Raw genomic sequence first — 27,850 nt, 5'->3', positions numbered from 1 at the left:
TCCAACACAATACTCCATAGAGCGAATATACGGAGTACTAATTACTTCGATAATTCACCTTAAAAAAAAATTACTTCGATAATTTTATAAACACTTTAGTTACCTTTTCCACCATTTTTGGTCTGTGTGATGCTGTATCATCGTCTTTCTTCGTTTCCATACTTTCTCCCCCTTTTCATTCATCAGAAGCGCACTATCATTTCAAGAACCCTAGAAAACCACTGATAAATCTAAATTAGGGAGAAATGTTCCCGCAATTCGGAGCAACAGCAGAATCACTCAGCAAAGCATCAACAATGGTGTTTCGGATCGGAACTGATGCTCATCTCTATGACGATCCTGAGGATGTCAATATTGCTCCTCTTCTCGATAGCAAGTTTGACTCGGAGAAATGCGAAGCTCTTAAGCGTCTTCTGGCTCTCATTGCTCAAGGATTCGATGTCTCCAATTTCTTCCCTCAGGTGCTTAATTTATGAAGTTGACTGATTTTTTTGTTAATTTTTATGTAAGAATTGTGTGTATATGAGGTCGATTTTTTTAGTAATCTCCGGCTTAAGCTCAATCTAATACTAAAGGAGAAAAAAAAAATCCGATTTGCAGATCATTCTGGTCTAGTTTTATTTTTCAGGATAAACTATTTTTTTTGATGCCGAAAGAAGAATTTTCTTTGAATGCAGATACTATACATTATTCTATGCTTAGGTTTTAAATTATGGCGGATAAATTGTTCTGCATTGTTATAGTAGCAAATGGAAATTTACTTGTTTTCAGATTGGATTTGGAATGAAAGTCAGTGAGAATTGTGGTTGCTTACTCAAGCGTAAGTAATCAGTTAATGGAACATTTTACAAGAAGATAGTGTGAAAGACTGATAGTGTTACATTGATATTGCATTTGGTTGGGTTAAACTTCAATTGTAATGATTCATATTGGAATACTATATCGTACTTGTGTTCCTCCATCTGTTCTCTCCTGGAAACGCATTGATTTTCAATTATACTTATTAGGACATGCTTGTATTTGTTTTGTGTACAGGTTGTCAAGAATGTGGCATCACATTCCTTGGAAGTCAAGAAGCTGGTGTACGTATACCTGCAGCATTATGCGGAAAAGTATGCTTCATAAATCCTAAGTAATGACTAAGTATCGTATTTCTTTTGACAGACCCATATGTGTCGTTTATATAGTCGATATAAGCTTGTAATCCCTTCACTGTTGATCATGGAATTACTTTCTGTGGAATTTAAATTGGTAATCTGACTCTCTGCAACCAATTTTTTAACGTTACTAAGAGGCTATGCTTATTTAAGAAAAACTCTACTTGACTTCTCTTTTGGAAGGTTGATTGCTACTCAATACTTAAAGCATCCTTATAAACGAATAATGAAAAAGTTGCCTTGAAGAAGGAAGATTCCTCAGGGCTGAGGTTAAGCTGTTAAAATTGTCGGAGAAAACCTTTTTTGTCCTTCTCCAAGTAGTAGGTTTATTGGACTTACCATTTCTCTGTAGGATCTTGTGGGAATTTTTCTTGGCTTGAAATGATTACAAAAAGACGCATGAGAAGTCAAAAAGTGAAAGATCCTTAATTTTTAAGGCAAAACAAATTTCTGGAATAAAAAAAAGCTTTTCAGTTCTTCGTTGGTCATGTCCCCCAACGTTGGTCTTCTAGAGTTGATATAATAGATAGGTGGACTGTTGTTAATTTCATCATCTAGAAATTCTGTAGTTATGACTTCACTTAGACTCCCATTCTTTCTATTTACAATGTTTTACAGTTTGTACCATTAATTTAAATTTTGTTGAGGTTGCAACAATGATAATAGTGTCGGAACCACTTTGAGAGTGATTCAGATGGTTTGCTGCTCTTACTGCTTAATGTTACAGTTGTGGAAAATAGCAGTCTTGAGGCTGTGATGTGGCTGAGGTTTAGTACTTGGGTGTGTTGTCAACTTTTAAATTTGTAGTCACTAGTTAGGAAACACAACTGCATTTTTTATCTATAAACACTGTAACTAATAGATTACCCTCTCCTTGTTAATGATTTAGGGAACTTAAAGTATTGCTCAAAAAATAATAGGACTGTTAGTCTATCACCTATTTGATTGTTCATGTCCGATAGTTAACTTTCAATATCTACTAGTCCAATCAACACAAATATTCAAATTTTCGTAACTGTGACTTGCACTGGTATTTGACATGATATAATTTAGCAAAGGGATGCTTTTGATTCATTGTATGAATCTTCTTTAATTCTCTTTTGGTGCACCATTGAAACAGAACAATTGCTCATGATTGCTCAAAGTTCAAAGGGTTAGAGAGTGAGGCTGTACATCAGAACTTTTATTTGCAAGCTAGTGGTAGGATTTATCCTAATTTTTAATAAAAAATGTCTCAGTGCTCTGTGTAGACTTGGTTTAGACTACAATTTATAGTAGTTTCATGGAAGATCAGAGTGCTTATATTACACCTCCTTTTCCTAGTTTATTTAGGCATTTTTCTTTGTTTGACTATCCTAATTATTTGTGTCCGCCCTTTTCTAGGAAACATCTCTTACTTTTTCTCACACCAATGTTAACTCATTACCATGGTTTAAGTGTGTAATGTGCAAATTGAATGTCAGATTTATTTGAAACTATTCTCTTACGGTTTGAACTTTGAAGGATGGAGCTACCAGCCATGGTTCAGAGTCTACAATTCTTTCTATTTTCTTATTTGTGGTCCTTTTCCCTTTATTCAGCTTGGACTTCTGCAGTTTTTAGATTCTTGTTTCTATTTACCGTAGTTTCCCAAATGAAATAGGTCCGCTAATATTGCTTCATGCTTGGAAGTCCATAGTGCTAAAATAAGCCCGCTTTATATCGTATCGGCAACATCGTAAAGTTTTTCAAATTTACCAAGCCGATATTGGCCGCATCGTAAAGGAGTGAAAAACCGTGTTTTAGGCCTTTTTAAGCGTTATTTCATGGTTTAGTTTAGGCTGATATTTGGCGGTACGATAACCACATCATCCCTATTCCCGCATCCACGTGTCCGTTACCATAACTGTGAGTCCGTGACCGTTACCTCCTTTTGCACTATGCTTGGAACATCTAATGAATGTGGATCTTAAGAGTTTGGATGATAGATGAATCTTAAGAATTCTTTTGTCAAAAATAAAAATGCATCTCATACATCAAACACACCGTATGCTAAAGTGCGAGACCAAGAGCTATGAGTAAATGTTTTTTTAGGGATTTAAGAAATTCAAATATCCAAGTTTTTATTAGCTAGAGTCAAGATTAGTGTCTTAGGTGTAGATGTAGAGCTTGACTACGTGATAGTAGAAACATATCTGATTTATTAGTTTATAAATAGTCTCTATGATGTGTCGATGATCGGTATACTTCAAAACTCATGGTTTTCCTTCCTTTTAGAAAAGGGAAATCCATTTCACTCATGTGAATGTGGTGTGCTTTGTTTGTGCTCGCGTTTTTTTTATTGTTTGCCTTTCACACAATCTTTTTATGTATAGTCTAGGATATGTTCTGTAGCAATGGAGACATACATGTAGAGGTCATGAAGATTATGTGGTTAGTTGCTTCCTTATTGTTATGCTCTACTGCTCTTAGTCTAGTACTTATCAATGTACCCTACATTTTGGCTTCAGGCGACCAAATGAAGCATTATTATCAATCAATTGTTTTCAGAAGGATCTAGGAGACACCAACCCTTTGGTGCGTGCATGGGCACTCCGTACTATGGCGGGTATTCGCCTACATGTAATAGCACCCCTTGTTCTAGCTGCTGTCAATACATGTGCCAGAGATCCATCTGTCTATGTTAGAAAATGCGCTGCCAATGCTCTTCCTAAATTGAATGATTTGCGGCTAGATGAAAATGCATCTGCAATTGAAGAGGTATATTATCTCTGAGCTGTAATTTGATGTGTGGATAATCATGTAAGGTAATCTGGATCCATAACGCATTTCAAGCATGTTTGTGGATAGAGATATGCAAAACAGACGCTGCGTCGCTGCCTAACATTAAACCAATTTGACTTCAAATTTGACACCGTATTGACTCATCAATCTTGTGAACATAAGACCCAATTTGTGAGCCAACCGACATCGTACACAACCTAAACCCTAAAAGAGACCAAGATGCACACCTCCACTTGTGGGGGCAAGGCCTGGGTAATATAATTTTGAGTACTTCATGTGAATTTATAAAAGCAGAAATTGCTTCATGCTCTTCATTTTACACATCAAAATAATTCTTTCTTTATTTCTGCCATCATCACTTGGCAAAGCTAACTCTTATTTTGCATGAATATTAACTGATCAAGGAGAATTCAAAGTTGAAAGAAAATAGTGAGGATAAGTTTACTAAAAGGTAATATTAATGGGACACCCAAAAGATGGAAGATGTTTACTTTATTGAGGGACAATAAGTATTTCTTTTTCTTTTTTGGTGTAGAGGATTCACTCTTAATGTGTCAAATAAAATGTTGTCTGTTCATCATACCATTTAATTATTCTTGTAATTAATGGTAACATCTAGTTTTTTGTTTGTCTATCGACAAATTTGTAACAAGAACTTTTTCTGTAGGTTATCGGTATACTACTAAATGATCATTCACCTGGAGTTGTTGGAGCTGCTGCTGCTGCTTTTAACTCAATATGTCCAAAAAACTTGCCTTTGATTGCAAAAAATTATAGAAAGCTTTGTGAAGTTCTCCCTGATATAGAAGAATGGGGTCAAGTTATTCTGATTGGTATTCTATTGCGTTATGTGATTGCAAGGCATGGCCTTGCAAAGGAATCAGTGTTATTTTCTCCCTGTGTTACTGAGGCTAAGTGCTGTGAAAAGGATGATGTAAATCCTGGCATTCACTTCCAGGGCAGTGGTGACTTGGCCCTTGGAAGCACTCAGCCAGAGTTAGTGGGTTTGGTTGCGAGGTCATACACTGAAGGATCTGATGAGTACCTATCACGTTCAACTTCTGAGAAAAAGATATTTCTTGACCTGGATGATGCATCCTTAACTTCTGTTACCAATGATGACTTGATGATGCTTCTGAAGTGTACATCACCTCTACTATGGAGTCAAAATAGTGCTGTAGTACTTGCAGCTGCTGGAGTGCACTGGATAATGGCACCAAAGAATGATGCAAACAGAATTGTGAAGCCATTGTTGTTTCTCTTAAGATCATCACACGCCTCAAAATATGTGGTTTGTTTTCTTGTCTTTTTCCTTCTCATGTTCTATTTATTGTACATGCTTAGAGTCACTTTTGTAATTGTCACCTTTTGTGAAAAAATTCCGATTAGCTAGTGTTTCTTATTTGTATCGACATTTTCATTTTTGAAGCACAATACAACACCAACAATACCAGAGCCTTAACACCAAAAGATCGAGGTTGATTACATGAATCAATATATCAATTTCAGTTATCATCTACATGGATTCTTCTTCTCGATTCATGATTTTCTACCATCTCATTTTGTAAGTCTAGATTCTTCATATCCTTTTTCAATCCCGTCCTCCTAATCATCTTCGGTCTCTCTCACCCTCGTATTAAGTCTCCCGAATTTTAACTTTCTATCTTCCGTACGATTTTCTAATTCCCCGTTTTTGCACATGCACAAACCGGTTCAAACGATTCTCTTTCCTTTTTTCCTCTATATTTGTAACACCTAATCCCTTATATCTTCGTTTTGAATTCTAATACTTAAGGTATGTCCACTCATCTATCGAAGCATTTGCGTTCTGCTACTTCCATCTTCTTATTTTGATCAATTTTAAAATCCCATCATTTAGATTCATGTAATAGCGCCTAATGGTTGTTTGATAACACTTGCTCTTTAGCTTTAACGGACATTTCTTATTGGATGTCCCCCTGAAATATGGACACAAGGTAGTTGAAGCATTCACTTGGAGCGATTTTGTAACAACCCGACTTACTGTTGAATGGGTAAACAGGGTCGTCACGGGGATTATTTCCCAAGAAACTTAAATCATATCCCAAAACCTGGGCAAAGGGATCACCAGCTCTATAACGAAACCAACGCAGCTAAATCTCAAATCAAATATCTAATCTAAACATAAAGTAACCATACAACTCACTACGAGTCCATTATAATCAACATAATCAAAACTAATCAGAACTATTATACATTAAACAAATTCCTAATACAAACTATAAGCTTCCACGGCCTCGGCTTAAAAGGACATCCTTAGCACTCTCATCAACATTGCTAACCCGATTATTCCCGACCGGATCCGACTTGTAATCAGCTAAATGGTGGGAACAACAAGGAATCAGATTAAACTGAGTGAGAAGCAACAATCCAAAACGATTAAACACAACAATTCAAACAATGGTTTAAAAACAACATCAGTTTCCTAGATCTATGTGCACACAGGGAGTTTAGTTTGAGAGGTGCCCCATAGCTCTAAGGTTATGTCGCTCTCGGGTGAAGCTAGTCAATATCTCAATGACAATTCACTTCAAAAACAGGGAGTAGGGAACCATGTTCCTTAACTCCGTCAATGATCAGCTCGCAAGCCCGATCCATTGACCATATCAATCTCAGCATAATCATTCATAAACATTTATCACATTCATATAAATTTCACAAATTTTAAATAAACATTTTACAAATGGTAGCCTGGCCAGACCCCTTTTTAAGGGACTGTTACTACTCACCAAAAAGAACGCTTCAAGAAGCAAGATCCGTTTCTCCGCGATCACTAGAAAGGTTCCTCGATGACGTCGTCTCCTGGAGCATAACAAACACAACATCACAACAAAGCGTTCGATACTACGAACTAGGTTTATATAACTCATTGCATCTCCTCCTATGATCGTATCTTAGTTCTATCTTCTATTCTAATGACCCTAATATCAAAGATTGCACAAGTTCTAATTCTAACCTCAACATATATAAAAATGTAACCTTGTTTAAGACTAGCTTATAACCTTGTAACGATCATACGTCTCCACAATTCCCTTTGTATTTCCAATTCAAACACTTCTAGTTCATTTAACTCAAACCAAGAAACTAAACAAGATTAACCAGCTATCCTAGAAGAAGAACACAACTAATCCATTCCCATAAATTATTTCACAAGCATCTAGTATTACACCTATGAGCATTAATCTATTCAATTATTTACCACTATAATAACTTGTCACAACTCCTAATTCCTAACAATAATTCAACAGCTAAATATACATATCCCACAGCTAGTCTCAATCAACAAAGCTCATCTAATTAATTTATATAAACTCAAGATTCAATAAAATTAAAGCTTAATTCATGACGAAGGAGCATGCTAATGAAAGTATGTCAATGAAATCAACCTCATATTAATAAAACCCAATTGAAGGATAACTACTAACCCTAAACACATGATAAAAAGAGTACTCAATTTGAACTCCAACTTTAATTATGAACAAGTAAATCAAAAATATCATTTTCGAATTTACAAGACACCCTGCTAGCATTTTGGGTATAACTTCCTCATACGAACTCATTTTGGGGCAATTCAAGTGCCCACGCAACCATGACTCGGAGCTTTACAATTCTTATGAAGGAACCAGAACCCAAAAACAATTAGAACTACTTCGAAAGTGGCCAAAACAGAACGTTCAAATTCCGGACTGAAATTTCAATAAATACCAAACTTTATACTAGAAATCAAATAACCCAAAAACCAATACTAATCAACACTAAAAAGAACCCAACTAAAGCCTTCGAAATGGATGAACAAAGAACACAAAAGGATTTTCAGATCTTTCTTCTTTAATGGAATAAATTCTACAAATATATTCATTTTTTTACATGTAATTTCGATTAGAAATAGTTAGGGTTCGAACATATAAGAAGAAAATCGATTATAAAAGATGAGTAAAATGAAATTACACATAGAAATTAAGAGATTTAATACCTTAGTTTGTTTACACCAACAATTACAAGAAGAAAGAGGAAGAAGATGGTGAAGGTGGTGCCGGTGCTGCTGTCGCTCGAAGAAGAAGAAGAAGAAAGGAAAAGGAAAAGCAAAAGGAAAGTGGGAAGGGTGTCGGTTTAAGAAGGAAGAAGAAGGAATGAGAAGGTGGTAGAAAAAAAAAGTGACGGGAAGGGAAATGGGGATAAGGAATTGGGTTTCTGATTTTTCTTTGGATATTTAGTTTTAGTTTTTTTTTTTTTTTTTTTTTTTTTATCATCATTATTATTACTATAATAATTATTATTATGATTATTACCTACTTTACTTACTTGATTCACAGTAATTTTCTTAATTAATTTAAAGCCCAAAATTATTTTATTTATTTTAAATTCCCGAATGTCACATTCTACCCAACTTAAGAAGAACTTCGTCCTCGAAGTTAACTCAAGTCTCATGCACAAACTCAAATATCCAGCTATCATACATATCATAAGACTATGTTACCCAATTACTCATACTTATGCACTGAAAGAATCTATATAACTCGTACAACTATGTGAACTAATCAAAATTTTAAGGCTTAGCATCGCTAAAACTTAGTATTATTTCGAAATGTTATGATTCTACCCAACTTAGAATGAAGTTCGTCCTTGAACTTAACTTTATAAGACTAACGAGATGCAATACATATAAAACGATAAAAATATAAATACCTAAGCAAATAACCAAGGATAATCGCGTCTCATGGCATCTTCTGCCTCCCACGTGGCTTCTTCGGTAACGTGATTAGACCATAGCACTTTCACAAGTGCTACACTACCTCGACGAGTATCACGCGTCTTCTTATCAAGAATCTGAACGGGAGTCTCTTCATACTGCAAGGTGTCATCCAAGGTTAATTGTTCGGGTTGAAGAACGTGTGAATCATCCCAGATGTACTGCCTTAGTTGGGATACATGAAACACGTCATGCACTTTATCAATAGACGCAGGTAACGCAAGTCGATATGCGACCTCGCCTATGCGCTCAAGGATCTCGTAGGGTCCAATGAACCTTGTGATGTTGTGTTTGTTATGCTCCAGGAGACGACGTCATTGAGGAACCTTTCTAGTGATAGCGGAGAAACGAATTTTACTTCTTGAAGCGTTCTTTTTGGTGAGTAGTAACAGTCCCTTAAAAAGGGGTCTGGCCAGGCTACCATTTGTAAAATGTTTATTTAAAATTTGTGAAATTTATATGAATGTGATAAATATTTATGAATGATTATGCTGAGATTGATATGGTCAATGGATCGGGCTTGCGAGCTGGTCATTGACAGAGTTGAGGAACATGGTTCCCTACTCCCTGTTTTTGAAGCGAATTGTCATTGAGATATTGACTAGCTTCACCCGAGAGCGACATAGCCTTAGAGCTATGGGGCACCTCTCAAACTAGACTCCCTGTGCGCACATAGATCTAGGAAACTGATGTTGTTTTTAAACCATTGTTTGAATTTCTGTGTTTAATCGTTTTGGATTGTTGCTTCTCACTCAGTTTAATCTGATTCCTTGTTGTTCCCATCTTTTAGCTGATTACAGGTCGGATCCGGTCGGGAATAATCGGGTTAGCAATGTTGATGAGATTGCTAAGGATGTCCTTTTGAGCCGAGGCCGTGGAAGCTTATAGTTTGTATTAGGAATTTGTTTAATGTATAATAGTTCTGATTAGTTTTGATTATGTTGATTATAATGGACTCGTAGTGAGTTGTATGGTTACTTTATGTTTAGATTAGATATTTGATTTGAGATTTAGCTGTGTTGGTTTCGTTATAGAGCTGGTGATCCCTTTGCCCAGGTTTTGGGATATGATTTAAGTTTCTTGGGATAATCCCCGTGACGACCCTGTTTGCGCGATCCGATCATACCTCGACCACTACACCTGTCGTTCCGGCTGCCATCACAGTCGAACAGTTTGAGACTAAGCTAAAGATGTTCCACACGCAGCAACAACAAAACCTTCTTCTGCAACAGCAGATGTTTCAGACACTTAACGCCGGATCTTCAAAGGGTAAAATGGGCACGATTTAGGGACATCACAAGCAGAGGGTATTCAAAGATTAGCCCCTAGGAAGTATGACGGTAAGGGTCTTCCTATTAAGCTAGACGATTGGATCCGGGAAATGGAGAAGATATTCGTGATATTGAAGACACCCGAAGATATGAGGGTAGATCTAGCGGTTCATTACCTGACCGGTGACGCCGATACTTGGTGGGTCACTCATAGAGATGCTCTTCTATCAGCCCCTTCCGCAACTACATCGGAGCACCCTTCTACCGTACCTCCTCTTCCCTGGAGCTTGTTTGTGTCAACGCTTCGCGACGAGTTCTTTCCTCTACATCTTCAGCGGAGGATGTTCGATAAGTACTCTCGACTTACGCAGGGAACCCAGACCGTTCACCAGTACTACATTCGATTTATGGAATTAGCTAAGTACGTGGACGATATGAAGATTGGGGAGAGATTCAGGGCTCAGAGGTTCTTATCAGGGTTAAGTCTGGATATTCGGGAACGTATGAGGAACTTGGGGCACGAACATGTTAGAGATGTGTACCATGATGCATGTGAGGCTGAACCCCTATGGGATGAGCGGAAGGCCACTAAAGGGCTGAAGCGACGTAGGGAGGATACCAATGAGATATCACAGAGTGTTGGGGGTCGGAGATATTTAGCACCTACTCAGTCACACTGAGAGCCCCGATCTAGTTTTGGGAGATCAACATCGAGCACACCCCAGGGTAGCAGAGTCACAGAATGTTTCCACTGTGGGAAGAAAGGGCACAAGAAGGCTGACTGCTTTATGTTTTTACGAGAGCAAGGATTGATGAGGACTTCTCAGGGTTCAACGCATAAACCGACCGGCAGTCAAGCTGGTGTAACTCAGGATAGAAGGCAGGGTCGACCGCAGGCATCTTTTAGGCGTGGTTCGCAGAGTCAGGGTTCCGCTATGGGGAGTTCATCTAAACCATCTGTCGGTACACCAGTTAGCGGCACCAAGGCTACAGGGAAGCTTATGGCTCTCAAGAGAGATGAAGCAGAGGTTACGCCAGGAGTTATCACGGGTACGTTCTTAGTCAACAATAAACCTGCATATGTTTTATTCGATTCGGGAGCATCTCATTCATTCGTTGCATCTTCGTGTGTATCAAAGTTGGTCTTGCCTGATTCGCGTGAGATAAATAGCGAGTTTACACAACCATCGGGCGAGAGAATCTTATGTCAGCGAGTGTATAGGGATATAGCTTTAGACTTCATGGGATTGGATTTACGCGTAGATTTGATAGAATTTTCTTTAGATAATTTTGATGTTATCTTGGGTATGGATTGGCTGAGGAAGTACAAGGCAAGTATCGACTGTTGGATGAAGAAAGTAACTATACGAGGACCTAAATGGCAGAAAGTGACTTTTAAGGGTTTTGTGCCAAAGAATCACACTAAGATCATATCTGTTATCAAACTGAAAACATATTTGAGGAAGAATTACCCGATGATTCTATGTTACGTAGTAGGCACGACGATGAGCACACCTGAGATAGGAGAGATACGTGTAGTACGTGAGTTTGCGGATGTCTTTCTTTCTGAGATACTTGGATTACCACCTCCGAGAGCAGTTGATTTGACGATTGATCTTGTACCGGGCACGAGTCCTATATCTAAGGCTCCATATCGCATGGCACCTAGAGAAACAGCAGAGTTAAAGGTGCAACTACAAGAATTGTTAGACAAGGGTTATATACGCCCAAGCGTGTCTCCTTGGGGCGCACCCGTTCTCTTCGTTAAGAAGAAAGATGGATCCTTTAGGTTATGTGTAGATTATCGAGAGCTCAATCGGGCAACTGTGAAGAACAAATATCCTCTTACTTGGATAGATGATCTGTTCGATCAGCTCAGAGGTGCATCGGTGTTCTCTAAGATCGATTTGAGGTCTGGCTATCATCAGCTGAACATCTCACCAAAGGATATTCCTAAGACAGCCTTTAGGACACGATATGGGCATTATGAGTTTACGGTTATGCCCTTTGGTTTAACCAACGCACTGGCGGCATTCATGACCCTCATGAACAACATCTTTACCGCATACCTTGTTCAGTTCGTTGTTATATTCATCGACGACATCTTAGTTTATTCTAAAGATGAGGATCAACATGCCGAACATTTGAGGATCGTATTACAGACCTTGAGAGAGCATAAGTTGTATGCCAAATTCTCAAAGTGCGAATTTTGGCTACGCAAGGTTTCTTTTCTTGGGCGCATTGTGTCTAGTGAGGGTATATCGGTAGACCCGGCGAAAACGTCCTCTTGAGGTCTTGGTACATTTTGTCAGTGCCCGGATGTATGGATAAACATAAACTATGCGCTTCTCTCAGAATGCGAGTACGTAGGTCTGTGTCATTAGGTACGCACCATCTATCGTTGTATCGCAAACTACCATCCTCGTGTATACTAAAATGTGGGTCATTCTACCACTATGGAACCCTCGTCTAACAATTCTTGTAGTTGCACCTTTAACTCTGCTGTTTCTCTAGGTGCCATGCGATATGGAGCCTTAGATATAGGACTCGTGCCCGGTACAAGATCAATCGTCAAATCAACTGCTCTTGGAGGTGGTAATCCAGGTATCTCAGAAAGAAAGACATCCGCAAACTCACGTACTACACGTATCTCTCCTATCTCAGGTGTTCTCATCGTCGTGTCTACTACGTGACATAGAATCATCGGGTAATTCTTCCTCAAATATGTTTTCAGTTTGATAACAGATATGATCTTAGTGTGATTCTTTGGCACAAAACCCTTAAAAGTCACTTTCTGCCATTTAGGTCCTCGTATAGTTACTTTCTTCATCCAACAGTCGATACTTGCCTTGTACTTCCTCAGCCAATCCATACCCAAGATAACATCAAAATTATCTAAAGAAAATTCTATCAAATCTACGCGTAAATCCAATCCCATGAAGTCTAAAGCTATATCCCTATACACTCGTTGACATAAGATTCTCTCGCCCGATGGTTGTGTAAACTCGCTATTTATCTCAAGCGAATCAGGCAAGAGCAACTTTGATACACACGAAGATGCAACGAATGAATGAGATGCTCCCGAATCGAATAAAACATATGCAGGTTTATTGTTGACTAAGAACGTACCCGTGATAACTCCTGGCGTAACCTCTGCTTCATCTCTCTTGAGAGCCATAAGCTTCCCTGTAGCCTTGGTGCCGCTAACTGGTGTACCGACAGATGGTTTAGATGAACTCCCCATAGCGGACCCCTGACTCTGCGAACCACGCCTAAAAGATGCCTGCGGTCGACCCTGCCTTCTATCCTGAGTTACAACAGCTTGACTGCCGGTCGGTTTCTGCGCTGAACCCTGAGAAGTCCTCATCAATCCTTGCTCTCGTAAAAGCGTAAAGCAGTCAGCCTTCTTGTGCCCTTTCTTCCCACAGTGGAAACATTCTGTGACTCTGCTACCCTGGGGTGTGCTCGATGTTGATCTCCCAAAACTAGATCGGGGCTCTCGGTGTGACTGAGTAGGTGCTAAATATCTTCGACCCCCAACACTCTGTGATATCTCATTGGTATCCTCCCTACGTCGCTTCAGCCCTTGAGTGGCCTTCCGCTCATCCCATAGGCGTTCAGCCTCACATGCATCATGGTACACATCTCTAACATGTTCGTGCCCCAAGTTCCTCATACGTTCCCGAATATCCAGACTTAACCCTAATAAGAACCTCTGAATCTCTCCCCAATCTTCATATCGTCCACGTACTTAGCTAATTCCATAAATCGAATGTAGTACTGGTGAACGGTCTGGGTTCCCTGCGTAAGTCGAGAGTACTCATCGAACATCCTCCGCTGAAGATGTAGAGGAAAGAACTCGTCGCGAAGCGTTGACACAAACAAGCTCCAGGGAAGAGGAGGTACGGTAGAAGGGTGCTCCGATGTAGTTGCGGAAGGGGCTGATAGAAGAGCATCTCTATGAGTGACCCACCAAGTATCGGCGTCACCGGTCAGGTAATGAACCGCTAGATCTACCCTCATATCTTCGGGTGTCTTCAATATCACGAATATCTTCTCCATTTCCCGGATCCAATCGTCTAGCTTAATAGGAAGACCCTTACCGTCATACTTCCTAGGGGCTAATCTTTGAATACCCTCTGCTTGTGACGTCCCTAAATCGTGCCCAGAACTACCCTTTGAAGATCCGACGTTAAGTGTCTGAAACATCTGCTGTTGCAGAAGAAGGTTTTGTTGTTGCTGCGTGTGGAACATCTTTAGCATAGTCTCAAACTGTTCGACTGTGATGGCAGCCGGAACGACAGGTGTAGTGGTCGCGGTATGATCGGATCGCGTAAACAGGGTCGTCACGGGGATTATTTCCCAAGAAACTTAAATCATATCCCAAAACCTGGGCAAAGGGATCACCAGCTCTATAACGAAACCAACACAGCTAAATCTCAAATCAAATATCTAATCTAAACATAAAGTAACCATACAACTCACTACGAGTCCAACATAATCAAAACTAATCAGAACTATTATACATTAAACAAATTCCTAATACAAACTATAAGCTTCCACGGCCTCGGCTTTACAATTCTTATGAAGGAACCAGAACCCAAAAACAATTAGAACTACTTCGAAAGTGGCCAAAACAGAACGTTCAAATTCCGGACTGAAATTTCAATAAATACCAAACTTTATACTAGAAATCAAATAACCCAAAAACCAATACTAATCAACACTAAAAAGAACCCAACTAAAGCCTTCGAAATGGATGAACAAAGAACACAAAAGGATTTTCAGATCTTTCTTCTTTAATGGAATAAATTCTACAAATATATTCATTTTTTTACATGTAATTTCGATTAGAAATAGTTAGGGTTCGAACATATAAGAAGAAAATCGATTATAAAAGATGAGTAAAATGAAATTACACATAGAAATTAAGAGATTTAATACCTTAGTTTGTTTACACCAACAATTACAAGAAGGAGGAAGAAGATGGTGAAGGTGTTGCCGGTGCTGCTGTCGCTCGAAGAAGAAGAAGAAAGGAAAAGGAAAAGGAAAAGGAAGTGGGAAGGGTGTCGGTTTAAGAAGGAAGAAGAAGGAATGAGAAGGTGGTAGAAAAAAAAAGTGACGGGAAGGGAAATGGGGATAAGGAATTGGGTTTCTGATTTTTCTTTGGATATTTAGTTTTAGTTTTTTTTTTTTTTTTATCATCATTATTATTACTATAACTATTATTATTATTATTATTACCTACTTTACTTACTTGATTCACGGTAATTTTCTTAATTAATTTAAAGCCCAAAATTATTTTATTTATTTTAAATTCCCGAATGTCACAGATTTCTTTCTCTTCTAGCATTATAGTGCATCTCATTACCTTGTTTGTGCTGAAGTTACACTCTATGTACTTTCTCATGCTCCAACTTAATTTGAAACCTCGTGACTCCAACTCTTGTCTCCATCGTTCTAACTTAGAGTTTACCATTTTCTCGTCTTATCCACTAAACAATGTCATCAGTAAACAACATGCACCAACACACATCTCCTTGTATCGATCGAGTTATCTCATCTGATACTGCTGCAAAAAAAAGGGTTTTAGGCCGAGCCTTGATAAAGAGTAATTATGATTGGAAAATCGCTTGTTTTCCCTCTACATGTCCTAACAATGTTCTTTACTTCTCGGTACATATCTTGCGCTACATTAATGTATTTTTGGGAATACCCTACTTTGTCATTGTCTACCAAAGTACTTGTCTTGTTACCTTGTTGTATTCTTTTTCCAAGTCAATGAAGAGCATGTGCAAGTTTCTTTTTCTAGCGTTATAGTACTTCATTATGGGTCACATAAGAGAATCGCTTTTATTGTAGATTTCCCTGCAAAAATCTAAATTGGTTCTCTGATATGTAAGTACATCTCCTCATACGTATCTCTATCACTCTATCCCATAACTTCTTAGTTTGACTCATGAGTTTTATTTCTTGATAATTGGAGCAATCTTGGACATCTCCTTTGTTCATTTAAATGGGCACTAGAGTAATTCTTCTACTGACATTCAACATCTTATTTGTCCTGTAGATCTTGTTGAGTGAATCATTTAACCAAGTCTTGTTGTGGTCTCATTGTAACAATTGTGATTGAAGTACAATGCGTTACAAAAAAGAACCCTTTTGCTAACTAACTGTTTAGTTGTTGTAACGAGCATAAATGCTCATCGTGTTGTGGTCTTGAGCCTCTTGGCTCTATTTGGATTCTTTATAGTCCATTAAGAACTTCTAGATTAGATATGTGGACCTGTTTGGCAAATGTTTGGCAAATTGTTAGTTGGAGGTGCTAGCTGTTTGACCAGCTAAAAGCATTGGCTGATAAGCCCCAATTGTTAAGGTTATGTTTAGATTAAATTTATGGGTTTGTTTGTCAAATGTTTGGCAAATGGTTGGTTGTGGGCTGGTTTGGCTGATAAACCAGTAGCTGGTTGCTGTTAAGGAGATATTTGGTAAAAATTATTTGTTGTTTGTTGGTTGTTTATTAAAAAAAAGCCAAAAGCCAATGAAAATAGCTACTATGAGTAGTTTTTTGGTTTTGGCTTGAAAGCCATTTACCACACTTTTTTTGGTTGTTTTATCAACCAAAAAGCCAAAAGCCAATAAAAAGCTAATTGCCAAATACCCCCTAAATGTGTTAGAGTTTGTTACTATAAGTAATTTTTTATGTGATCTAGGTAATCTTGGTTTTGCAAGTTCAAATTGATTACTAGCTGTACTTTTACATGGTGCATTGAGAATTGGGATAAAACCATTTATTTGTCGTTTGCTTGTTTAGGTGCTCTGCAACATTCAAGTTTTTTCTAAAGTCATGCCTTCTCTTTTTGCCGATTTCTATGAAGATTTTTTTGTATCAACTTCAGAAACATATCAGATAAAAGCTCTGAAGCTTGAAATTCTGTCTTTAATTGCTACAGATTCTTCAATTTCTAGCATTTTTCAGGAATTCGAGGTAATTATGAAGATGACCTGCTTTTCCCTACATACAATCGTTTTGAATTATTGTTCTTCATTACTTTCTAATTGATAATTCTTACTTGAGGTGATAATGACACTTCAGTTGCCTGTTACAAGGTTTTACGTAATAGGGTAAAGTAGGTTGTTGATTGGTTCTTTATCCTTTTCCAAAACATATTTCTCATAATTTTTTATTATATATAATGAGACGGCAGTGTGGTACTGCTTCAAACTATTATGAATAGGGATTAAAACCAGGGTTAATTTTTTGTTTAAGATAAAGGCCTTTATTAAACTGTGATGTCGTATCTGATGCTATTTTAACCTTTATTTTGTTGTTGGCAGGATTATGTTAAAGATCCAGATAGAAGATTTGCTGCTGATACGGTAGCTGCCATTGGTCTATGTGCTCAACGTCTTCCGAAACTCGCTAATATGTGCTTGGAAGGGCTTTTATCACTTACCAAAAAGGGTAGACATTTTGAAGCTTTTTAATAAAATTTCCTTCTCTGGAATGAGATCACTGCATTTATCAAACAGGGCAATATTGCAGAATTTTCATCTATTGAGAAAGATGCTTCAAATGGAGAAGCTGGAATACTGATTCAATCTGTAATGTCAATGAAAGCTATCATAAGTCAAGATCCACCAAGTCATGACAAGGTATAATCATCTTTATTGCATTTCCAGTCAAACTGCCATTTCTCTTTATGATGAGAGGCTTAAGAAAATAAAACTGGCAAATTGTTGTTATGTTGTGTGACAATATGGTGATCACTCACAGCATGCGAATCCAATGCCATACAGCTCGCTTCTGCTTGTAGGAATTTGTTTGGATTTTTTTTCTCCTAGTATTACCTGAAGGCAATATTAATTGAAACTTGGGTAAACTTCATTAAGAACTTTTGTCAGTGGTAGTTCTCTCTTCCATGATGTGAATGACTTTTGTCCATCCAGGGGTGGGTTGGGATCTATCAAATCAAATGGTGGCCATCCTAAAGAACATTTTCTATTATCCAACTTACCATTGCCAAAAGGCTGTTTGAAACACATGCTTAAAATCAGATTTTGACATCTATCGTAAATTGATGTTATCCCATTAGCCATTTTAATATGTTATTTATCCTATTCAAGTTTACAAATATAAAAACTTCTAATCTCATATTTTAGTCATTTCAAACATTCAGAATCTTCTTTTTTTTTTTTTTTTTTTTTTACTTAAAGATTGATTAGATGCTTCATAGTAATTATGTTACACAAAATGTTTCAAAACTGTTGAATACTATGATACATGTGCTAAAAATCACATTGCGAAGTATTTTATAAATTAATATAGTACTCCATTTGCCATTGTATGGTGTAACATGTTATTGATCCAATTCAAATTCCCAGATATTGAAACTTTTTAGCTCATATTGTAGTCATCTCAAACATTTAGAATCCTTTTTTTGTTTTTGTTTGAAAAAGAATTAGGTGCTAAAAAGTAACTAAGTTAGACAAAATGTTTCTGTACTGTTGAATACTATGATAAAGTATTCCAAATCGTAAATTACACTGTGATGTCAGAGAATGAACCGTCGCTGCAACTGAATTGCAGACATAGCCTTTTTTCTATAATGTGAAATGCATTAGGAGTAGTTTGTAATTAGCTGCAAATAATTCACAATTTCACGTTACCAGTGACATTATTATCATGATTTTGGCTGCATTCAAGATTTAAACGCGTGCATTTTTTCCAGAAAGTGCTCTACAGATCTAGGAAGAAACAACGAAGTCTTCACTTACAAAATGAAAAAAAAAACGAAGTCTTAGGTCGTGTGTTGTGTCTCAAATCTTTTACTCCTATTTTGACTTTCTGTTACAACGATGATGTTTCCCTTCATGACAGGTCTGAGGAGCCATTTGAGTGACTGCAAATTGATGTTTCCCTAATGTATTTACGAATAGTGTGATTTTGTTTTATCTTATTATACCAATATCTATCTTATATAATGTTAATGGATATGCATTTACCAGAATTCAGAACATCTAAATTTCTTTATGCTAGTAGTGTAAAGAACTGACTGAAGTACTAAACCTATGAATGTGAGGAAAGTATGCTTGATAGTACTGTTTCTTGATGTAAGGTGGAAATTGGTTCAATGTTCAAAATAAACACGTCAATGAAAACCTTTGATAAATCTTTTAATTAGTTTGTAGTTCCGTTGCGTTTTTTTGGTTCTATTTTAATATGTTTCAATTGCTGCACGTCCTAAGAGAAGTTCTATGAGGATGTGTCAAGCGACAATGAAAAAGTTAAGCTTTTCTCTTGATGGTTCTTGTAATTGTTTTAACAGAAGATTTAGAAGTTATATCCTGGTGTTTTAACAGAAGATTTAGAATATTTAGAAAGTTATGACCGTGTTTAACGACTAAAGTGGTTGTTCTTTAATGCTTTTTAAAATCCGTTTCACTACTGCGCCGTTTCTGGTGTTTTTTATTTGTTAATCTTTTACAATTTTAAGGTAATTATTCAATTGGTTCGGAGTATGGATTCTATCAAGGTGCCTGCAGCCCGAGCAATAATTGTGTGGATGGTTGGAGAATACAATTCTTTAGGAGACAGAATTCCTTTGATGTTAACTTCAGTGCTCAAGTATCTTGCTCATTGTTTCACTTCAGAAGCTGCTGAAACAAAACTTCAGATACTTAATACTGCTACTAAGGTAAGAAAAAAATAAGGTTTATTGGATGGTTCTTATTTTACCATTTACCCGTTCATCAGTTGTTACTGCTTATTATTACTGGTTTAATGCAAAACTAAAATATCTTATGGACTTAGCTTTGGATGTAGTTAGATGGACGATGGGGTATAATGTTAGAGTTCCGTAGGATCAAGTATATTGATGACGCAGATAGCATTAAGGACTTGTAAATAGTGTGCCTGTGTAATAGGAAATTTTTTTCATGTTTAAAACGTTGTTAAGTCTGGTATGTTTACTCTTTTTTATTCTTTGTTATCATTCTATAATAGTTCTTACACTTCTTTTGGGCCCATATAGTGTTTTGTTATAGGTTTTATGTTGGTTAGTCATCTTTTATTCTACTAATAGGAGGTACTACAACACAAAAATAATGGTACTACAACACAAAAATAATGCGTAAGCCTTAATCTCACTATATGAGGTTGGCTTTATGAAACAATTTAAATCAGCCTGATAATTGATTGGTAACGATGTTCATTCGGCTCTATCAACTGCTAATAATAAATGTATAATACTACTCCCTCTGTTCCTCACTTATTATCATTTTTCACTTTGGGTTGTCTCTTTCATTTTGCATCCTTTTTATTTTAGAAAATGGACCCACCATTTTCTTTTAATCTTATCTATATATTATTACTCCTTTTTAATATTATACACATAATTCAATCTTTCTCTTCATTTATTACCAAATATCCACTTTTTCTTAAAAACACCCTACTTTCTTTTTGATGCTAAATCTTAGGGACGGATGAGTAATCTACAATTAATAATATCTAATCCAATGATCATCTACATATATTCTCCTCCTCCATTCATTACTATATCTAAAAGTAAGTAGATAAGATCGGGGCTTGAAGGGGAGCAATTGGAGAGATAGTTGAGCTCAAAGGAATAAGTAAGATGTTGTAAAGAATTGGTGGGACCTGAACAAAGAATAAGTTAAAATTAATCAGGATAAACTGAAAAGTAAAATGTTGAATTTCTGTTGGATTATTGTGATACTTATGATGGTCGTTCTTCATTCTTGGTGGACTGGTGGTTGATAAGCTTGCTGTTAAAGTTCTTGATGTTGTCAGTAAGCTTGTATATCATTCCTGAACTATATTCTTCCATTGGATTCAGGTCTTGTTGTATTCCAAAAGTGAAGATCATTTAACAATTAGAAAACTTGTAAGTTATGTGCTTGAACTGGCAAGAAACGACATGAATTATGATGTCCGAGACCGAGCTCGTGCTTTTTCAAAAATATTGTCAACATTTTTAGAATCTCTTGATGATGATGTAAATCATGCCTCGCCAAAAGAGGGGGCAGCACATCTTATTGCAGAAAAAATGCTCGGCCCATCCAAAGGGTTGCCATTGTCTCAACCCCTCAATTCCCGCTTTTATCTTCCTGGATCTCTTTCACAAATAGTTCTGCATGCTGCGCCTGGATATGAACCTCTCCCTAAACCTTGTAGTTTGCTTCTTGCTGATGTTGACAAAGACTCAAATATTATCAAAGAAAAAGAGAGCTTTGGGGACTATGCAACAGATGATTCTGAGACATTATCTGGTTCTCTGGATGAGGAAAACGTGTCTGGTTATAGTTCTCAGCATTCAAATAGCGGGTCAAGTTTTGATGATGGCAGTGAGGAGAGTGAATCTCCTAATGAAGCTCATAAGAGTGCAGATCCATTGATCCAGATTTCAGATGCTGATAACGCTTTTGAGGGGCAGAATTGTGCTGAAACTAGTCATGCCCAATCTGGATCTGGCGGAGTAGAGGAAATATTTTCTAGAAGGAACTTAGAGTCATGGTTGGGTGAGCAACCTGTTCTGTCGGACCTGAAACCATCTGGTATCAATACCGTTCAAAGATCTGCCAGAATTTCCATTGACGATTTTGGCAATCGAGTCAAGCCTAAATCATATACTCTTTTGGATACTGTGACTGGCCAGGGTTTGAAGGTGGACTATTCATTTTCTTGTCAGGTGTCTGATGTCTCACCGTTGCTTGTCTGTGTGGAGGTTACTTTTCATAATTGCTCTAACGATTCTTTCTCAGAAGTGATACTGGTAGATGAGGGGGCTAATAAAGGTCCAGATTCGACAGAGCAAGGATTGATGAAATTAGAAAGGTATTGAGTGAAATGCTCTGAATCACTTATGTGCTTTTGCAGATGGAACATGAAAGTTAATATCATAAATCCTTATTGATAAATTTTATTGGAGTGTTTGCTTTTCTAGTAAACAGTTCCATCCCTTCTTACTCAAGGAGGAATGCATTTATAATTTCGTCTTTCTTGTGAAATAATTTACGTGCTCTAATTTTTCAATTGCAGCAATTTGACTTGAGCACTATTTATATACGAAATTTTGACCATATATCTTTCTACTAACATATAAAAACAAATGTTATGTAAAATTTTGCTGGATATGCTATATGTATATTTACTAAATACTTTTTTTTAGTTTTCACAAATGGATAAAGATAGTATGTTTGAAATGTGAGCAGCATGTGCAAAAGCCAAAGTGTAGCAATTGAAAAATATATGGTTTACTGGTTGCTAGTTCTAAAAGAATGTACAAAGATTCCCAGTGGGTGTATATGTTATGTGGAACTACTTACTCCCCCTTTTTATCTGTCTTTTTGTTGCCGAGTTGATTCTCCGAAGTTGCCTTATTGATTTCTGAGATGACAGGGCTAACAAAGGTGATTTTTCAGGTCCTCTGCAGTTCACGATGATGTCCCAACTTTGGTTCCCATGGAAGCTATTAGTTCTCTTGAACCTCGTCGAAGAGTGAAACGAGTCCTTCATGTTCGGTTCCATCACCATCTTCTACCCTTAAAGCTGTCTTTACAGTGCAATGGTGAGAAGTACCCTGTAAAGTTGCGCCCTGATATTGGATACTTTATAAAACCCCTAAAGATGGATGTTCTAGATTTTAGAAATAAAGAATCACAGCTACCAGGCATGTTTGAGTATGTGAGAAGGTATGGCTTCATTGTTATTGTTCATGGCTTTAAAACTTTGCTCAACCTCACCTAATTAGACTTTGTTACCATATGAACTTTGAATTTGCAATTGATATGTGATCACCTATTAGAGCCATGATACAGATTGATAGAGAGTAAGCCAAATCATGCTATATCTTCAAGTTTGAGATCTCTAGCTCATCTTACTACTATTGGAACTCTACAAGAATACCTCTCTTTCAATAAAACTGCTAAGGCGTTAATCCCAAAAAATTTGTGTCGGCTACATGTACTACATGAAACCATATATTAGTTCTAAGGGTTGTCTAAGTTTATTCTTTATCTACATGCACACATCTATGCAATGTTGCTTTTGTTACATTGCCTTTTGGGTCACTATTTCATCTGATGTGAGTGTATTAATTCTGTTTTGCTCCCTTTTTGATTTAAGCTTAGTGCTTTTGTCATGATTTTTGGACTTGATGTATATCACCTGCAAACTATGTTTCAGGTGTACCTTTTCTGATCACGTTGTTGAGCTGAGCAAGGACAATAGTGAGAACTCCTTTTCGAAAGACGCATATCTTATAATCTGTGAGAGCATAGCTTTAAAGATGCTAAGTAATGCAAACCTTTTTCTTGTTTCTGTGGATTTACCTCTGGCATCTAAACTTGATGATGCATCAGGTTTGTGCTTACGGTTCAGTGCTGAAATATTAAGCAGCTCTGTTCCTTGCTTGATTACCATTACAGTTGAAGGTGCTTGTTCAGAACCACTGAATATGTCAGTGAAAGTCAACTGTGAAGAAACTGTTTTTGGCTTAAATCTGTTAAACAGGGTTGTAAATTTCTTAGCTGAACCCTTGTCTAGCTGCTCTTAAGGAAAGAATAAACTTTCCTGTCTTTATGTACTTGTCAAACTTGAGAATTATTAAGTTGTGGTTCTTTCTTGTCTTACTAGTTTACATTTCTATACTTCAAAACAGTTTCTCATTCTTTTTTTTCTACTTCATTTTATTTTCATTATCTGTACTTATTTTATCAAGGAAAATTGATTGGTGGATTTGTAAAAGCTCCATGAGAAGCAAGATTTTATTTTATGATATCACTTTGTGTATTGCTCTCTCCAAAACCATGATGCTAATGAAAGCTAACCAGTTGTGTATTGGCTGTATTCTCATTGGTAATGCTTTGTGCTGCTAATAACCTGTCTTTGATATGGCAGCTTGTATATAATCCTTCACCCAAACTGGGGGCTGGAGTTGTGACAATTCTACACGCCCTTGAACTTTTCTTTTTGTAGAGTGCGGCGAAGACAAGTTTCAAGTCCATGAACACTCACGTTGGTAAAGCCTTAGTGATGCTTATGGTTGTGTCGCGCACCCTCTTGCCGTCATTGGTTTATTTGAAGGAGAAAAGTATATTTTTTATGTCTTGTGAACCTGTTTTATGTGTTTTGGATGGAAAATGGACCCTCTAATTGTGTGTTTCAGATTGAATATGCACCGCTGAGGTTTCGGTTATATTTTTTCGGTTGAACATGTGTACTACATACTACGTAGGAGTTCTACAATCATTGTTTTGCAAGTTCTAGACAATAATTTGTGAAATAGGATCGAGAGCGGAAGTTACATGAACCAGTCCTTTTATGAGTTATGATTGTTAGCTACCTGAAAAGTTTGACATGTTATCTGTTTTATTGTTTCTACTGCAGCTGTGTACCTGCCGTTATTTATAAGTTTGCCTGTTGGATCAACTCTAGGAGTTGCTTATTTGTGTTTGATTTTCCTCGATGTGACAGCAAGTATTGAAAACCATATTGGTAGGGCACAATTTTTATCTCCTCGGGCATTTTTCTGTCTTCTTAGAGACACTCCATTATTGCTCTTTCGAGTATCCCGTTTGAAGGCAATGAGCCATAAATCTTCTCTATTCATGGTTCCATGTGATCAGCAAAATCTTGCATGTTCCATTTAAGGTATTTGGGCATTAGGACCTTTGTCGTGCTTGTCACTCATATGGAAGCTTCTAACTATTCCACTTTTGCTCTAGTAGTAAAACAAGGATATTGTCGTGTAAAAAATCCAGTATATTATACTCATTGCTGGTGAAGGAGTTTTCCTCGGCCAAGTTCAAAGGTTATTTTGGTCCATTTCTGGAGACTGTACTAATCCGTAAAGTCACGGCATAGTAACATTTTTCCTTCATATGTGAAATCGTACAAAATGAAACTGACGAGTTAGTTCATGATGCAGTGTGCATTAAGAAAGTGGTTTCTGCATGAATGAATTCTGTTTGCTTTCTTATTATGTCCTATTTAGCTGTGAATTGATGAAAATAGGAAAATTTTTGACTATCTACATATTTTGGATAGTTTGGATGCCATAGAAGGTAATGCTCAATAGCCGAAGCATACAGCATTATTCCGCCAATATTTAGCATAGCCTGGTTCAAAAGTGTGCATTTATTTTTTCCCTATCATATGATTTAAGTATTTATAATTTGCCCTTTTGTTCTAGTTTAACGTTATCCATGCTTCCTATCTATGTTGCTTAAGCCTGCAAAGTATGAAGATTATTCACCTTGTTCTGAAGCGTCAGCATTCCTTCCTGCGTATTTGGAATTGGCATAGGCTTGTTCCAGAACACATAACACTTGGGTTAGTGCCATATATTTTGTTCTTTACTGGACTTGGCGAGTTAGATGTCTTACTGAGCTACAGTAAGTGCATTATGGAGGCATGATGTTAATTACGTTTGCATTGACATGACAGCTAGTTTTTATTTTTATATCTACATGATAAGTACATGTTGACTGAGGAGTGAGGAATATACAAAAGTACCCAAGTTTTCTGGTTGAAGGATAAGAATCTGAAAGTTGAGCTGTCTTCAGTGCATTTGTTGTGATTTGGATGAAGTTTTTGAAGGGGCCAAGATCAATTTCTGCACCATAACAAATTTCTGGAATTCCGTCATCCTTATCGATAGGTGATTTTGCTTTACAACTGAGTGGCTCTCGTGATTCTATTTGATTCTCACTGCTTCATCATCTGTGCTATGATTTGGTTTACATCTTATTATTCTCAGGTATTTCCGGTAGTTTGTTCTGCTTTCAGTCTTTCACCGATGGATTGACAATGTAAGTGACCCAACACTCATTTATTGAATTATTCTTTTTTTTTCTGCGTGTTTTGTTTTTATATGCTAGTTTGATTCTTTCACTGTTCATGATAAGTTTCTGTATTATAGAAAATGGAATTCAAATTTTTTAACTTGAACAATTTTCCAACCTTAGCAGAAGAGTAAGTTTCGTCAGAGACAGACAGGTGTTTGTGGGTTGCTTCAACTGACAATCTTTGTTCAGCTTCACCTCAGTGTAAAGATTCTTTTAAGCTTTCAACGCTGTGTTCCGACCAAGTAATTTCTTTCTATGCCACTGCTAATTCAGGTAGAAGCACCTGCATCTGCACCAGCAGCATGAAATTTAACTGAGTTGAAATATGTTGTGAAAATATTAATCCATATATAGCTCATTGAATGTTCACGTTAAGTTTCTAGTTTTCTTTGAAGGAGTATTAGTCAAATGAAGCATATTGCAAAAAATAGGGGCCTGATCATCATGAAACCATATGCATTGACCGCAAAGTTCGTTTTGCGATTGATATTGAAACCATATTTTTGGATTGTGGTATGATGTATGACCCATATCCAAATCGAGATCATATGTTTTTGTCCTCAAATAAAAGGCTATAATTTGAGTTTAAGAGTATTTTTTTAAGGCCATGTAACAAAGTTAATAGCTGAGATTTAGTACTTGTTGGGATGTGAGAGACTATGAATAACAAATAAAGCAATGATGCTATTGAATGTTTTTTATGCTAAGATCATATCATGCACAAACTCCATAACTGATTTACTGTTCTAATAGACCAAGCGAAATGCCTCATTAACTCATATGCACTTCTTATTTATGTGAAGTTGAACATGACGTTTGCTACCAAGGGTCAATTGGAAACAACCTTTTTGTTAATTTAATTGTTAACAAGGGTAAGATTAAGTATATCCGATCCTCCTAAACTCCATCCTAGGTGGGAACCACACAACGGCATTGGGTTAATGGAATCTTGTTGAACGAATGGTCTAATAGAGCCAGATTCCTATTTCAATGTGTTTTGAAGCACACCGTACGTCTGCAGCTCCTCGACCTGTTGAACATGAATTCCGATCATTAAACTATGAACACTTATTATTCGAAATTGATCATGTTCCAAGTAGTGACCTCCTCAAGAGTGATCCTTCTGTGCTGCTTCTGGTTCAATGTCATGAGGAAATTTTCAAATTTCATAATTGTCGTGAAGAATTACCAATTTTTCCGAGTCATTGACTGCAAATCTGCAGTGTTCCACCAATTTTATTAAAGACTTATGTACACGGAGAATGGGATAGTATGAAACTAGAACAAGGTTGAGTTGCGATGTAGAAGGTAATGAGCTGATAGTTGGAGATCTATAACCAATGGTGAAGCCAACACTTACGCCAAAATATTAGATTATAGTTGTTTGAGAGACCAGAATTCATACAAGTTTCTTATAAGCTAATTTCAAAAAAGTTATGAAGTTGGCCTTGGCCACCCTATCTCTGCCTATGTTTATGACAAAATCATACGACAACCAATGTTAGTAATGCTTAATAGAATTCTATTAGGATTATATTTTCAAGCCTATTGTGCATAACCCTAAAAGATAAAAATATCATATTTCTTGTTACTTTTGGAATCAAAAATGCGAATGCCATATGTTTAAAATGAGATAAGATTCGGTATTCATGATATTTATAGCCTTAACAGGCTATGTATAAGGGTTTAAAATGGAAACTCTTAACATTGATTATTTCATTTATTGCATAATTTGATTATAAATTTTCAGCTTAATATCATATAATGTGATTAAATTAGTGCTGTATAATTCTTAAGATTATAAAATATTTTCTTAATTCTTATTTTTTAATGTTTAGTTATTGTGCAATTATTGTGAAAATAGCATTCTCCACTACGTTCTTTTATTCTTATTAACGCATTTCAACTCTTCTCTTCAAATATTTAAATTTTCAATGATATCATTCACATTTCAAATGGTTTACTATTTTCTAAATTTTTGTGCTATATACAATGTGACA

At 36.8% G+C, this 27,850-nt stretch overlaps 1 protein-coding gene across 8 annotated transcripts; it reads left to right on the top strand.

The window, feature by feature from the left end:
* Nucleotides 1-31: 31 nt before the first annotated feature.
* On the top strand, nucleotides 32-27,429 carry LOC130803332 (AP3-complex subunit beta-A). Of its 8 annotated transcripts, XR_009039885.1 has the most exons (13): nucleotides 74-461; nucleotides 1,036-1,112; nucleotides 3,647-3,896; nucleotides 4,588-5,211; nucleotides 16,795-16,968; nucleotides 17,319-17,445; nucleotides 17,527-17,636; nucleotides 19,478-19,678; nucleotides 20,840-21,837; nucleotides 22,425-22,694; nucleotides 23,188-25,663; nucleotides 25,763-25,814; nucleotides 25,974-27,421. XR_009039885.1 is itself a non-coding variant. In XM_057667538.1 (12 exons), the coding sequence occupies exons 3-12, from the start codon at nucleotides 3,520-3,522 to the stop codon at nucleotides 23,555-23,557; spliced, it is 3,174 nt and encodes a 1,057-aa protein (XP_057523521.1). In that variant the 5' UTR covers nucleotides 425-461; nucleotides 1,036-1,112; nucleotides 3,512-3,519; the 3' UTR covers nucleotides 23,558-27,429. The 8 variants fall into 8 exon arrangements, 4 of the variants coding, with proteins under 4 accessions (XP_057523519.1, XP_057523520.1, XP_057523521.1 ...); XR_009039884.1 differs by having other exon boundaries at nucleotides 23,188-25,335; nucleotides 25,450-27,423; XR_009039883.1 differs by having other exon boundaries at nucleotides 23,188-25,814; nucleotides 25,974-27,422.
* Nucleotides 27,430-27,850: the final 421 nt, after the last annotated feature.

This window comes from Amaranthus tricolor, chromosome 16, assembly GCF_026212465.1.
Source record: "Amaranthus tricolor cultivar Red isolate AtriRed21 chromosome 16, ASM2621246v1, whole genome shotgun sequence".
NCBI lineage: Eukaryota > Viridiplantae > Streptophyta > Magnoliopsida > Caryophyllales > Amaranthaceae > Amaranthus > Amaranthus tricolor.
The sequence above is the reverse complement of the archived record's forward strand: the minus strand, read 5'-3'. Positions and strand labels throughout refer to the sequence as shown.